The 16,342-nt window shown below is 41.2% G+C and overlaps 1 protein-coding gene across 6 annotated transcripts in view; it reads left to right on the top strand.

Moving 5' to 3' along the window:
• The window catches only part of LOC129185227 (intermembrane lipid transfer protein VPS13B-like), a 319,375-nt gene that overhangs the window by 138,961 nt on the left and 164,072 nt on the right, over nt 1-16,342 (top strand). For all 6 annotated transcript variants that reach the window (XR_008572043.1, XR_008572044.1, XR_008572045.1 and 3 more), the window contains exons 23-25: nt 8,750-8,984; nt 10,812-11,029; nt 14,709-14,912. Coding sequence is in view for 3 of the 6 variants with exons in the window: in XM_054782025.1 (XP_054638000.1) it covers nt 8,750-8,984; nt 10,812-11,029; nt 14,709-14,912 (657 nt within the window). In the remaining 3 variants the exon portion in view is untranslated. The remainder of the gene's footprint in view (nt 1-8,749; nt 8,985-10,811; nt 11,030-14,708; nt 14,913-16,342) is intronic.

Raw genomic sequence — 16,342 nt, 5'->3', positions numbered from 1 at the left:
ACGTAAACAAACGGTGGTGCACAGACGTACAGACGATGGAAAAGCACTGCTCGCAGGACATTGAGCTGCTGATGGTGAAATGTAGACCTTTTTATTTACCTCGTGAGTTTAGCGCTGTGTATTTAACTGCTGTTTACATCCCACCACGAGCTAACACTGCTAATGCACTAGGCCTCCTGCATGACATCATTGATAAACACGAGACCAAACACCCAGACGCTGTATTCATTATATCTGGCGATTTCAACCACTGTAACCTCAGGACTGTCCTCCCCAAATATTACCAGTATGTGAGCTTTCCCACAAGGGAAAATAACATCCTGGACCAAGTCTACAGCAACATGAAAGGTGCTTTGAAGGCTGTTCCAAGACCCCACTTTGGAAAGGCTGACCACATCTCTATATTCCTTTATCCAACGTACAGACAACTTCTCAAAAAAGCTCCCCCTGTAAGTACAGCAGTTAAAGTGTGGAATGAAGAAACTGATCAAGTACTTCAGGACTGCTTTGGCTGCACAAACTGGGATGTGTTTAAAACTGCAGCGGGGAGGGAAGATTGTACTGTTGATTTGGATGAATATGCTTCTGCTGTTACTGGCTACATTAGCACATGTATAGAGACTGTTACCACCACCAAGTATTACAGAAAATACCCTAACCAAAAACAGTGGATGAACTGTGATGTAAGGGCTAAGCTACGTGCTCGTTCGACTGCATTTGTCATGGGCACCGCTGATGACTACAAAAAGGCCAGATATGACCTGAGGAGGTCCATACGAGAGGCCAAAAGACAGTACAGACAGAAGCTAGAGGGCTACTATTCCACCTCAGACCCTCGGCGCATGTGGGCGGGGCTCCAGCACATCACAGACTATCGACAGCAGAGTAGCGAAGCCACGTCCAGCCAAACCACACTTCCAGATGAGCTGAACGAGTTCTATGCCCGCTTTGACACCCAAACTTCTGATGAGCAGAGAGGGTGGCTGAACCTGGGGAGCACACAGGACGCACCTCTCATGGTGACATCAGCTGATGTGCGCAGGGTTCTAAACAAAACAAACCCACGAAAAGCAGCAGGCCCAGACAACATCTCAGGACGTGCACTTCGGGTTTGCTCATCAGAGCTAGCTGATGTGCTTGCTGACATATTTAACCTGTCGCTTGCACAAGCATCTGTACCGACCTGCTTTAAGTCCACCACCATAGTGCCCGTACCCAAGAAGAGCAACGTGACCTGCTTGAATGACTATCGCCCTATAGCACTCACTCCTATTGTTATGAAGTGCTTTGAAAGATTAGTCATGACCCACATCAAAAAGAGCATCCCGGCGGCAACTGTGGACCCTCTACAGTTTGCATATCGCCAGAACCGGTCCACGGATGATGCAGTCAACACTGCCATCCACACAGCCCTTTCTCACCTACAGGGCCAGGACACATACGTCAGAATGCTATTTATAGACTATAGCTCTGCTTTTAATACAGTCAGCCCCCACAAACTCACAGATAAGCTCCTCACACTTGGCCTGTCTCCCTCCCTCTGTAACTGGGTGTTTAACTTTCTCACAGGCAGACCCCAGTCAGTCAGAGTCCACAATCGCACATCCAGCTCAAGAATTGTGAGCACTGGGACCCCACAGGGGTGTGTGCTGAGTCCACTCCTCTACACGCTCTTCACCTACGATTGCGTGGCCTCCCAGAACAACACCAGCATCATTAAATTTGCGGATGACACTACAGTCATCGGACTGATCACTGGTGGTGTTGAAACATCATACAGAAGAGAGGTGGCGGACCTCATAGCTTGGTGTCGTGATAACAATCTCCTTCTCAATACAGATAAGACTAAAGAGATGATCATCGACCCAAGAACAAGGGAAAAGGAGCCACATAGACCCCTGTTTATTGGTGAGACTGAGGTGGAGAGGGTGAAAACCTTCAAGTTCCTTGGCACACACATCAGCGAGGACCTCACCTGGTCTCACAACACCCAACAAATTCTGAAGAAGTCCCAAAGGAGACTGTACTTCCTGAGAAGACTGAGGAAATTTGGCATGTCCACCACAATCCTGAGTTGCTTCTACAGATGCACCATCGAAAGTGTCCTTACCGCCTCCATCACTGTTTGGTACGGTAACTGTACAACACGTGATAGGAAGGCACTCCAGCGGGTGATCAAGACCTCACAGAACATTGTTGGGGCAGCCCTCCCCTCACTGCAAGACATTTATACATCTAGAGTCCTACGCAGAACACACAACCTCATCAAGGACAGCACACATCCACAACACTCATTATTCACACTCCTACCGTCAGGCAGACGCTACAGGAGTTTGAAGTCCAGGACCACAAGGCTGGCAAACAGCTTTTACCCACAGGCCATCAGGCTTCTCAATGAAGCACTCAGACACGCCACACGCAACACACACTCATAGCACTTTATTTATTTATTTATTTATTTGTATTATTTACTTGTATTAATGTCTCTTCTGTTGTTGTTGCTTAATTTCTTGGTATTTATGTATATGTGTTTATGTTTCTTATGTTCTTATTCTTTCTTGTGTTTTTCTTTCTTTTCTTGGGAGAATGAACAGAATAAGATTTTCATTGCATGGTATAACTGCTGTTTTACCATGCACATGACAATAAAACTCTCTTGAATCTTGAAGATGGCTTCACAGAGGGCATCCACTGCGTGGAGCTCATTTTTGTAAACTTCCCTTGCCATCCATACCCAAATGTTCTCAATTGGATTTACATCAGGGGAACAATCAGGATGGTCCTAAAAGAGTGAGGTTATTCCTCTGGGGAAAAAAAAAAAATCCTTTGTCAGGCAGGCATTTGGAACTGCAGCGTCGTCCTGTGAAAAAACCCTGTCATTACCACACAGACGAGGGCCTTCAGTCATGACTGATGTTTCCCACTGCAACATGTCTACACAGCCAGTTGCTGTTGGACGCCCCTGCGCAACCTGAAGCTCCATTGTTCCATTCAAGAAAAAGGCATTCCAGATCATGATGGTGCCCCCTCAACTGTGCCTTGTGGGAACATGTCAGCTGGGATCTCCTTGTCATACCAGTCATGTTGGAAGCCGTCAAGGTTAAATCTTTTCTCATCAGAGAATAAAACTTTCTTCCACCTTTCAATGTCCCATGTTTGGCGCTGTCGTGCAAATTTTAAATGGGCAATATGTGGCGTTGCAGGGTATGAGGCCTTTGAAGATGTTTTTTGTTACAATTCTTCTCTTGCAGATGCCGTCTGATGCCAGTGACATTTTTTGCATCTCCCACTTGACTTTTTTGTTCCATAACCTTCAAGATATCTTTAAAGAAGTTTAAAATGACTCACTGCATCCAGCCTCAGCAGCAATGCCGTGCTGCGAGAGGCCTTGCCTATGCAGCTCCACAATCTGACTGCATTCAAAGAGTGTTTTTTTCCTTTGCCGTCAAGAGATCATGACAGTGTGAATACCTGACAGAAAATGACATGTAATCCACACGTTTGCCAATATTTTGGCTTTTAAAGGCTGTGGTTTTAAACATTTGATGAGCTGATGAACAGCCTATTTCAGTTTAATGGTTGTTTGCAATAAATTGCTTACTCAAAAAATGTTTTGTCTCACATGCATTTCTTTTTTTTTTTGCATTTTGAAGCTCTATTTAGAACCTCCTTAAGATCCAACAGCACAAAATGTAACTTCTTGCAATTTTTCAACTGGTTGTAAAATTTTGTTCAGGAGTATATGTGCCTTTTCCATTAACACAACCCAGCAAAAGCAGGATACTGACACAAACACATTTATACTGTGTGCATTTGCACAGCAACACAACGTCCCACAATCAGATAACATATTTTTTGGACAGCACCATCAAAAATCATTAAAAAAATAATAAATTAAAAAATGAATTAAATGTTATTAACATAAACATTGCACATTTTAACACTCGTCCAACTTTGGAACATGCGTCCCTGTGACGGGGTAATTCAGCCAAGTGCAAAGCTATGAAAAATAAGCAAAACTTGTAGATGCAATGTTTACTATTGTGTGTGTCTCTCAGTTTATACTACTTCTTACAGTAGACACACAGTCCTCTGCTTTAGCTCCTGTAGCTACAGTATATGGGCCATCTTCACATGGCCACAGCCATTAAATGTAGGTATGTTTATGCAATGGCTTCCTTTCTGGGGGAAGCTGCTCTGCTGGAAACAGATAACTATCCTCACAAAGACTCAAGGGACAAATGATAGCGAGTCAGATGATACACTCCTGCTGCTGCTCAGGAAAGGAGGAAGTCAGGGACATTCTGGAGGTGGTGGTGGCAGACTTTAAGATTTGAAACAGTCCACACATGTGGCTAGAATTCTAACACTGGTGAAGCCAACCAGTGATTAGTGATAAAAGTGAGCAGAACTTGACACAAAAAAGTCACAATGTTTCAATTTTTGTGATGTCATACCAAGCTCTTACGTGGTCAATACCGAAGCTACAAAGTAGGCATTTCACCAATTAGTCAACTTACCCTCCAAATTGATATCGCTCAACATGTTTCTTTTCCAGTAATAGATTATAATAATGATACATTTTATTTGTAGTGCACTTTACATTTCAAAGAAATTTCAAAGAAAGTGCTCAAAATAGTATTAATTGATTACTGACGGCAGATACTGGTGTTCTGACCCAGATTCTAGATTGACTTTGTGCCTGAGTGATTCTAGATTAATGAGGAGAAGCGGCATAGAAAATGGATGGATGGATGGATGGATAGAAGGATGGATAAGAAAGTCCTTTCAGAGGCCCAATATGAGGGGATCAGGACCTAAGCCATAGGATAAGCAATAGTCACCTCTGAAAAAGCCTCCTCAATATTACTTGTTTTTTATTATAAGCATCAGAGCCCAAGCAGAGCTTATGTTAGTCAGCAAAAGCCAGATTTGACTGTCCAATGGCCAAAATGTCTGTCAAACAATCAATTATGTAATAATGTGTAATATTATTCAAAGTGAATTTCATTTGCACATTTGTTAATATTGACGCCGATAGCTGCAATGCCACTGGCGAAGTGGGCTTCCATCGCATCAGGAACACTTAAATTCACTATACTGGAAAAGAGGTATTATTTATATGTAATGTGCCATGTAATGACACGTATACTGTATTTTTTTAAATGTATATACTTCTATTTGTTTCCGTCATTTTGTCCACAGGTATAATGCCACTCACTGAAAACTTGACTTTTTGGACAACTCCAGACAGGTTGAAGACCAAAATCGAATGATACCGCTTATCTACTTGTCCCTTTTTCTTTGACATTATTTATTTGTATTTCACCTTTGCACCTCTTTAACTGAAAAAACACAGCTCATATGCATAATTTCATATTAGTAGACGGGCAATTCCTTGTTGCTAATTTGAAAGACTCAATTTCACGTTGTCATGATCCATCATTTTCCGCTTATCCGAGGTTGGTTCGCAGGGGTAGCAGTCGAAGCAGGGAAGCCCAAACTTTCCTCTCCCCGGCTACTTCGTCCAGCTTTTCCTGGCGAATCCCAACGCATTCCCAGGCCAGTTGGGAGACATAGCCTCTTCGTGTTCTGGGTCTTCCTGAGGCCTTCTACCAGTCACCTAGCCATCCAAGAGGCATCCTGACCAGATTGCCAAGCCACCTCACCTGGCTCCTCTCAATGTGGAGGAGAAGCGGTTCTACTTAGAGATTCTCCCGGATGACTGTGCTTATCACCTTATCTCTAAAGGAGCGAGTCCAGCCACCCTGCAGAGAAAACTCATTTCCGCCGCTTGTACCCACAATCGTGTCCTTTCGGTCACTACCCGAAGCTCATGATCATACGTGAGGTAGGACCTGTAAATAAATACAACTTTGTCATGATGTAAAAAATTATTTTAAATTATGGCTTGTTTCAATTTTTTAACTTTTTACTAACAGGGGACTGTAATGAAAATGTTTGTTGTACCAGAGTCATTTCAGGAGACCATCTATCATTTATTTTTGCTGTTTTATTTTCATTTTATCCTGAACTCCACAGAAGTCAGAGTTGTGTAACCGATATTCCACAGTGCAATTACACTCTTGGCTTTCAGCTATTTTTTGTGCCCATTTCTAATTTTAGAACGTTCCCTTAGCAGCACTTGGAAAAGCTACCTTTCCATGGGTTTGTCCTCAATGAATTATACATTTTCCACTATTCTATTATGGATAAAATATGAATTAGTTTACAGGGCTTTACGAGTGACCCTTGAGTCTAGTTGTATGTGGCGGCTATGGGCCTCACCTCCCTAGCATCTGATGGAACAAACCATCAGTCATCCTGGCATCCTTGTTAGTTTCCTGTCCTGACATTGCTCATGCTTTCTCTCTCACCAAACATACCCTAGCCTGACATGTCCGTCAGCTCATTCTAACGAGTCATGCAGCCTAATGACTTCCATCGCTGTGTTTATTGGCTTGTTACAGAGCTGTTTAACATAGTTGTGGGGAATACCATACATGACCGTGCACAGTCTCAACTGAACTTCTACACCTTAAGTTGAGACACGAAGCCCATACAGATTTGTTGTTCACCCAGCTGAGTTCAAACATTATTCATTATTCTATTTTCACTGTGTATGCAACCACATAATTACTTTGAACACAAACACTGGATTCCCCACAGCTCTTCCAAACCCCTTTCTTTTCCCTACCTCCCATCCAATCCCTCCAGGATTTTATCTACTCCATACACAACATCTCTACACATACTTTCCATCCGGAATCAATGCCTGGTCATGGAGAGACATATATATGCCAACACCCAGGCCTCAGCATTGAGCTTGACCAAATTGGTTTGGGTTTCAGGTTTGTTCTGAGAAGTGCAGTTTTCACACTGGTTGCTTATATGTGAGACACACACAAGTCAAACATGAGACCATGGATTGGATTCATAAAGCGTTTTTGGAGGTACACCACAGTTACCTGTTGATGAGCTTTGGGTAGTGACTGAAAGAACAAGATTGCCAATACAGGTGGCCAAATGAGTTTCCTCCGTAGGGTGGCTGCACTCACCCTCAGAGATAGGGTGAGGAGCTCAGTCATTCAAGAGGAGTTCAGAGTAGAGCCACTGCTGCTTCACATAGAGTCAGTTGAGGTGGCCTGGGTATCTAGTCTGGATGCCTCCTGGAAGCCTCCCTGTTGAGATATTCCAGGTATGTCCAACTGGGAGGAGGCCGCGGGGTAGACCTCGGACACTCAAGTAGGGGTGGGCAAACTTTTTGAATCGTAATTTAAAACGTATTTCCAAATGCCTGCAAGGCATGCTGGGAAGTCCAGCGGCAACAATATGAACTATGAACAAAAAACATCGGATCAAGAGTATGTTAACTCCTACTTGTTTACTTTCTGATGACATCGACGTACTGTATTTTGCCATCAAGCAAAAATGTGACAAACACGGCAAAATGTTGGGAGGAAGAGTACCACAAGCTACCTAGCATACCTTGTGATGGAAATATATGTTTGGGTTTTTTTTGCCATGGTTATTGTGCGAAGATATTTACTTACAGTATACGCCCACATGTTGTAGTAGTTACTTTGTGAGTTGTGTGTGTTGATGTGTTGTGTTGCTTGGATGGCTTTTTTTGTACAAGCTACAGGTTGCATCTGACTATTTACTCAAGTGTGCCACAATGGCACTGCAAGTCATGCTGTTGTCATTTCAATGTTAAAGATTTAAAAAAGGGAAGTTGGAAATGGCCGGTGGGCCGGATTAAGACGCTTGAGCCGCAGTTTGCTCACCCTTGCTCTAGAGGGATTATGTCTCACAGCTGGCCTGGGAATGCCTCGGTATCCCCCTCGTGCAACTGGAAGAGGTGGCTGGGGACCGTAAAAGTCTGGGCTGCCCTACTTTGATGGCTGCCCCTGTGAGGCCCCCCCTCACACACACACACACACACACACACACTATAAAAGTGTGTTTTATATTAAAATGACTAGAGTGCCATGTTGAAACATACATGATGCATTCAGTTCTTAAACATTCAAATAATAAATGGATTAATATATATCTATTCATGTTTATTTTCATGTTTTTATTTTAAACGGTCAAGGTACAGCCAGTGTTGACAACTTCGCGACTTTCCAAACCCTCTTGGCGATGAATTTTCTCAAAAGCGACTACCGACATATCTAGCGACTTTTTCTGGCGTCGTCTGTGATTTTTCTTGTATTTGGAGACTTAAAAGTGAAAGCACATAGTGTTCTGCTGTTTCTGTTCTCACTGAACAGCAGCGGGTGCTGCTGAGAGGTCCGCTCTGCCCCAAAGCAGTCACAAGTGGTCAGTGGACAGTCAGCTCCCGCACACAGAGAGCACAGTGTAGTTCTACAAATCCAAATTGCAGATGCATCACGCATGCGCGAGGCACGAGGTAGCCGGGGTGTATCTCTGAGTTGTACAGCGCGGGAGTCTAAAACGTAAATGTTTCTTAATCTTCATTTAATTACAACTCATTACACTCAAGCCTCATTCGCATTTCCTTGTAAATGTATCAGAACATGTGACGGGAGAACGTTGTGTGATAAATTAAACAAGTAGATGTACCTGCAAGATAAAGGGTGGTAAAATCAAAGCCAAACAAAATTTGAGTGACCCACTGTGGTGACCCCTGATGGGAGAAGCCAAAAGATTATGAATATAAATGGTGAATTCCTGTTTTTTGATTGACAGTCATAATTAATGTCATGTGTTTTTTTCTCTACAGTTGGAGCTGCAATCATGTTGTGTGTTCCTCCCCAATGACAGTCTTCCGTCACCAAGCACTATCATCTTTGGTGACATCCCTGGTACTGTGCGAAGCTGGTACCACAACCAAGCGTCAATGCCAGGAACCCTTGTGGTCTGCCTGCCCCAGATCAGTGTTGTCAGTGCTGGGCATAAGTACATGGAACCTTTGCAAGAGCTACCATTTGTGGTCTCCAAGCCCATCCTAGAAGAAGGTAGGTTTCTGACAGTGTACATCTTGAAATGCTTTCTTTGAAAGGCACTCAGTCAACCGTTTATTCCTAAAATCACAATTTTTCAAGTTTGCAGATCTCGTACATTTTCTTGTACACAACATCTTGCATAAAGCAAACAATAACCTGCTCCCCAAAAACTTAATACAAATCTTCTCAATAAGAGAGGCGAAACATGACCTTAGGGAAAAAAAAAAAATACGATTACAACTCTTAAAAACATTGTCTGTAGTCACTCATCAACCAACTATGTTTTGTCAACTATTAACCCCTCATCAGTTATTATAATTATATATTTATCATTATAAATTATGATACAAAATTATGTTACAAACCTTGACTCCTATTTTACCACATTGTTATACTGCCTTATCATGTGTATTTAAAATTGGTAAAGAGTACATTTCAAACACATTTCAAACACAGGAAGTGTACAAATGTACTGTAATTGATGTGGCCAGTATGGAGGGTAGGATTAAATAAGCTTTGCTTCTTCCTACTCCTTTTTGGACATGTGGAACTGTGAGTTGTACTATGTGATGTATTCCATGTGACTTTTATGCATGTTCAAAATAAATTAAACCATTACCATTAGCAAAGCTTGAATACACCTTGTGGTTAAATACCAGATACAGTAAACTACCGATTACGTATTTACTTTTGTTTTTATTAACAATTTAAATTATTGGTGTTTTTCATCATTTGGATAACCTTTGACCGAATACCACTCATTTACCATGACAAAAGATAAACAAACTTAAGTAGACCCAACTTTGAGAGATCGATGCCTGCACATGTGTTCGGCACACCTGGCAAAGTTGACATAAGGTCTGACCGGCAGGCAGTGTTTTTTCTTCAGAGTAACAAAAGTAGAGGGCACCCCACTTTTTTCTTTCAAACCTTCAGTGACATCAGACAAATACATTGGGCATACGAATACATATATCAGCTGTCTTGGAGATATTGCTGCAAGAATTGGTTTGAGCAGTATTCTTACCCTTGGGAATGATGTTCCTTAATTCCATTTTTTATCCTCCTAAAGATGGACTTTTCTACAGTCATCTAGAAAAAGAACAAGATCAGTGTTTAGACAAAAGACCACTACTCAATTACTACTAAATGACAGACCACCTAACCTTTGTAATATTGAAAAAACAACTAGCTTGCTCAGGGTTTCCGCTGCATATAATTGATGGTGGTGGCCCGCCACTACAAAACAAAAGCCGCCACACCTCAAAAATTAACTTGAAAACAATGTTAAGTAATATATTGTGTTAATGTATACACTGCATATGCTATATAAACACATGTATAGATTATTATTTATGCACAGTTAGTTTGAAAACAATTTAAAATATCATAAAAATGTTTCACTTCGCTTTATTTTCATAAACATGCACCGGAAACGCCTGTCTGCCGTGTCGGCACTTGCTCATGTCGCGACACTCCTGTCTTGTGTTGACGTTCACTGTGTTCCTTATTATCGTGCAATAAAAACTACTGATTAGAATTACCATGGTAACATTGTACGTATTCATGCACCCAGGTGATGTATTTGACTAGTCTGAGGTCAGAAGACATTTATTCATTTTCGTCTTGAATGGCAATACCAGATTGGCAGGTTGAACAAAATATTTTAAGAATGAGCTCTGCAACCCTTTAACATGGCATGTGTCTCGTAATATTACAATATCTACATATATTTACTGAAAATGTATCCTGTTTCATCTGTTTATCTATGGGTTTTTTAAATATATTTTGTTTAGATATTCATATGCCCTTGTTTTCTTTGATGTATTCCCCCACCAGGTGATGCTTTCCCATGGACAATAACCTTGAGTCAGTTTAGTGTGTACACCTTGCTGGGGCAGCAACGTAGCCTGAGCCTCGTCGAACCAATGGGGTGTACCTCCACACTGGCAGTCACATCAAATAAGCCACCAAACTGTTCAGAAGGAAGGCACTCCTTTGTTGTATGTCTCCATGTTGATCTGCAGCCAGTCCGAGTCAAGTGCTCCAACCCTCAGGTCAGTTGACATGCACCCAAATTAGTCATTGCTGTTCCATGATTTATTTGTAATATCATCTTACCTGAATGCTCAAGCTAAACAGTCCGTTTCTATCATATTTTTTTTATTTGATTTGATTCCAAGAAACAAACTGCTCTTACCTTGTGTGATTATCATGGAAATGACAGTGTAAACGAACGTGTGTTGCCTCATTTGTCTTGGACAAATGTTTTGGGGTCTGAATGAAGCAATCCAGTGGATTGTTTGACTCATCCACATCGTTGAACATGGTGTTAATATACTGTAGTGTACTTTACTCTACAGTCAGACTTGAAAGAGGGCATGTTTTTGTCTCCCAGTTAGTTGACTGTGTTGTTTCTGGGCTATAATCACATCTACTTGTACCATTGCACATGTTTTGTTTTTTTTCTCAATTGCATTAGCTGTATTAAATTAGGTTCTCTGTAAACACTTTATTGGGGCAGCCCTTTGAGTGGTCACAGAGTTTAATGTTTCTGACCGTGCCGTGGTGATAATGAGGGAAATGGATACCAGAAACAAATGAAAGTCGGCAATCTGTTGGTGGTGAAAACTTTCCCAGATATTTGAAGAGTGGGTCTGGGAAATTGTCTTTTTGCCTGTTTTGTATTTAATTCCTATCAAATGGTATGGCTATGTCTGACATTGCTGGTAGGTTATTGTGATAATATGCTGAGTCATTACATGCAGTGAAAACTCTTTTCTTTTGTAGTTTCTTCTCCTCTCTCCCATTCTTCTTTTCTCCTCTCATAATGATGAGTCAAGCCATGCCACAGCGCTTTAAGAAGTGCTGCCAGAGTAAATCTACCCCTTCAGAACAAAGGAGCTTCTTAGTCTTTGTTAGAATTACTGCTGCTGTTTGCATTGCTGCTTGTAGTATAAGTGGCAATGTCCTAAATCTGCACACAAGGATCACAATAATGCTGAGATGAGAAGTTGTGTCCTTAGGTGTACAGAAATAAGAAGGTTTGCTGATCTGTTGTTGTAGTTCAATGCTCAGTTTCCTTTTTTTCCCCCGTATAGTTCAGTAACGCAATGACATCTCTCAGTATTCACAAACAGGGCAATTACACCATCTAGTAATACAAAAGTTAAGAGATATTTAAATATATTCTCCAGAAGACTATTTTACAGACATAATTCACTTTACATCTGTGCAGCTTTCAAATTTCTGCCTTAAAGGGTGTGACAGCATTTTATACAGTATGTGTTGTGACTGTTGTGCCTGAGTCAAAACCAGAGGTCTGAAGCTCAACTCGACTGGGGGCCGCTGGAGGTAAAGTGTGGGTGAGGCTGGGCCATATAAAGTATTCAGTACATTTCCACCAAGTGACTAGCTCGTCAACAAACAGGAGGCCATTTACTCATCATAACAGTCTGACTCACAGTGTCACAAAAGAAATACCGCTACAACCATCACACAGCAACTTAACAGGTATGCAACAGGTAGATAACGCATACCCAGGGCAACTCTTATTAGTGGAGAATAATAACAACTATGTTAACTCTAAACATGTAGCTTAAGCAACGTTTTGAGAAGCAAGTGCCACAAAGCATGCTGGGAAGCCGCAAGCACTCCCAGTGTTTGTTGTAACACATTGATTAGTTCCAGCTCCAGTAACACTGTTCATCTCTTTGATTACCAATGTTTACTAGTGACGAAGAAAGCTAACAAGCTAAATAGTCAACAAGTGTCACGGTTACTTTCTGGAAAACACTGCCTCGTAGAGTTTCGGCAGAGAATTGGATGTCACACCCTCAACCTTAAAGAGTTTTAAAACAATTAAGGCGGATTGGATGGTGTAGTGACTATGCAAAAGCATCTTCCAGGCTTCATTACAAGCACTCTGTGTAACTTGATCCGGATAGGTTCCAGCAGGTAATCAGCCTCTGATGGATGTTTGCTCTAATCTTAGATGTAACACTGTACACAAATAAAACACATGCAGCACATGTGTATCTCTACATGTGTTTTTATGCTACCACACACACTGCGAAGTGTCCAACTGGTTATGTATCTATATAAATTGTGCGTAGAAAAAGGGACAAGAGCACTAACCATCTGAACTGTATACTCTCCCATCTTTCATGTGTGTTTTTATGAATGACTGTGGGAGCCTCTGTTCAGTTTCCAGGTTGTACTACTGCAGCCTAGCACTCCTCTTGATCTGCAGATGACAGCTCTTTGGAGAACGCAGCCCTCCAAATGTTCAGCTCTTTTTTTCCTAACTCATGAAATGTGGCATCTGTATTGTGAGCTCATGTAAGCATTTGTCTGTGGGCTCATCTTTGAGTGGCCCCACCTGCCTGTAGGCCAGACAGTAGTTGCTGAACCAACCCTGCTTTTCTTTACAAGGAAATGGGTAGAATTATGACGATGGCAGAGGGAAGATGACAGATCTACAGAGAATAGAGAGGAAGGAATGAAATGAGAAGACAAATTATTGTCACTCTCCATTCTCTTAACTTTTTATTCTCTACTCTGCATATTCTCCAGGCCTGGTGCTTTGTTTGCCCTGTCCTTAGTAGGTGTTTGTAGACATGTTTGAAATAACCTATGCAGCTGTACTGACTTATGCCAATGCATGCTCATGTGTCTGTGTGCTTTCTGTCTTCAAAGGACCCACATTTTGCCTTAGACGGGCTACTTTTGAAAGCTCGAGCTTAGCTTAGAAAGTGTTACTTTTTAGAGCTCTCCACTTTTCTAAATAAATCTTAGCTGAATGCATGAATAAGTGAAAGCACCACGACCCCTGCTTTCCCCTGTCATGTTTTCCACTCATGTTTTTGGCTTTGCTGTTGTTTAAAGTTAGGGCCTCAAGTGAAGACATGATATATTGCTGAGAACACTTTGATGCCAAGCCTCCAATTTTTCCTTACTGTGGTGTTTTTTTTGTTTTTTTTTTGTTCGGGGGAAATTGATGAGACAAAACAAATTTCCTCTGTGGCTAATCCTGTCAGAACTGTGTTATGAAGAAAAAGAAAAATTGTATCAGCATGTTGCGTCTTACAAATGATGGCACATTCAACAGATAAATAGTGCATCATTTTTTTTTAACAGTCTCAGAATGTCGGGTCACAAAAAAACAATCAGTGATAAGTTCAAGAGACGAGGGGGGATGGATTGTGGTCCATTGCTGGCTACTATTCCTTTTACTCTGTCTTCTCTTCAAGCTTTAACGAGATTTAGTGTCACATAACTACCAAACTGCCAAGCCAAATCAGTGGTAATGACTTCAACTACACGAGAACTCCCTAAAGCAGCTGTTTGAGTCAGACTTTGGCCAAAATACATTTGAATCTGCTTTTAAATGTTAAGACTTGTGGTGTGTCATGCAGATTTATCTTTTAATTCACTCAACTGGAGAAGTGGTCTGCATGTGCTGATACATGTATTAAGCCGTGTAGACGTGGTCCACTTTAGGCCCCAAAATTGCAAGAAAAATAAAACAGGTATTAATTGGCATGAGAAACTTATAGTACAGGAAACCATGCCATTTTTAGTTCTTTTCTATTTGTGGTTACAATTATTTGAATGATATACTATACTAATATTATTATATTATATTATATGTTGTGTTTTTTAATGGGAGCTATGTGTATTTTCATTTTTTCCTATTTCATTCTTACTTTTTTTCTTTGTTTGTGTTCCTCACAGATTCAGCTGTCATATGATCTCCTGCTCAACTGGACTTCTACATGGGCTCGCCTCCAAAGGCATGGCATTTTACGTCAGACCACCAGTATCCCAGAGCCCCCTACTGGTGCCACTCCATCCTCTCCAGTCCGCAGCAGTGCTGGTACAGCTCTGCCAGACACCAGTACCTATAGCCCCTCGGCAGATGTTGGATCCCCTACCGAGGTTTGTTGTACTTATTTGGCTACAAGGTTTAAAACTGATGATTGTTTTTAAGCTGTTAAGCAAGTGTGTCAGAAATGTACCTGTTCAAAGTTTATTTCCACACATCACTCTGAGCCTGGGAATAAACGTGTCCTCAGTTAAAGTACAACACTTGTGTCAGGTACACAAGTGAGGTAAAAGAGTTTGAGCATGTTCTGTCTACAAAAGATAAACCATGTACACTTAAGTGAGTCTAAAACAGCTTATAATGCTTACTGTGTATCCAGCAGTGCATTTGGAAATAGTACGAATAAAGCTTAGCGTTATTATTTGTATTTTATTAGAATTGTAATATATAATAATATTGTATATTTTTATTTTATTATAATTATACCATATAATTCTATGTATTTAATATTTATTTTATTTTATTATTACTCTTTGCCAGGATGAAAATGCCAGGTTGACTTCAACACTCTTGTTCTGTGACAGTTCCACAATTTGGAAATAGACAACTTTTAAAGGCAGTGAAATAGGGGCTTTAGTAGTGGCGTGCACTGTTAAGATATTTAAAGTATTTAACAAATTAATTTAATTAATAATTACATCAAAATGAATGGATGCATATCATGGCAAGCCATACCTCTGTGATGACCAGGGCTGGCCATCGTTTGAATTTGAGTAATTCCACTTCCGATTGCGATTCTTTGTTTCAAATCTGGTTCCAAACAATTCTTGATTCTGATGCTTTGAAGAGGCAGGGTCATAAAAGTTTCCGTGGATTAAACGAAGGTGCCATGAAGTTTTTAATGTTATGAAGTTTTTATCAACTTGATGATTAATTTCTCACAGATCTATTTTCACAAGAGTACACTTTCACAAAAGATGTTTACTTTAAAAAAAAAACTAATGAAAAAACATTTCCGCATATGCTGTTGTTCATGTGTGAGTGTTTGATGCTGCAGGCAGTTCTCTGATTCTGACTGCTTAGAGGAAGTCCGTCGTAGTCAAAGACGGGGCACTCTGTTATTTCAACACTATGAATCTGGAGGTGTTTAATCATGTTGGTCATGCACATATCATATTCAGTATTATTGTGTTGCAAATGTTGCACTGGGCCGACCACTTTCTTCCATGGTGCTCACTAGTTGCTTCTTCGTTGGTGTTTGCGGCTATTTTTTTCAGTCGGTGGACTGGGCATCGAAACTAGTAATCAGAATTTTTAAATTTTAACAATCCCGGGAGAACTAGAATGTTGGTCCCGGTTCTCATTGATGCTCAAGAGTTGATGGCCAACCCTATTTCTTTTATTTTTTTATCCTGTCCAGCCATTGGGGCTAATAGTATTGTTCATCTAGATATCATTACATGCTGCCCAGAGACGCCCCCAGCGACAGGAAAGAAGCCCGACCACGACTGGGAGCGCCAGCCCCGACGCCACCCCAATGGAG

Source organism: Dunckerocampus dactyliophorus, chromosome 7, assembly GCF_027744805.1.
Source record: "Dunckerocampus dactyliophorus isolate RoL2022-P2 chromosome 7, RoL_Ddac_1.1, whole genome shotgun sequence".
In the NCBI taxonomy this organism is placed as follows: Eukaryota; Metazoa; Chordata; class Actinopteri; order Syngnathiformes; family Syngnathidae; genus Dunckerocampus; species Dunckerocampus dactyliophorus.
Note: the sequence above shows the minus strand (reverse complement) of the source record. Positions and strands in the feature narration are given on the sequence as shown.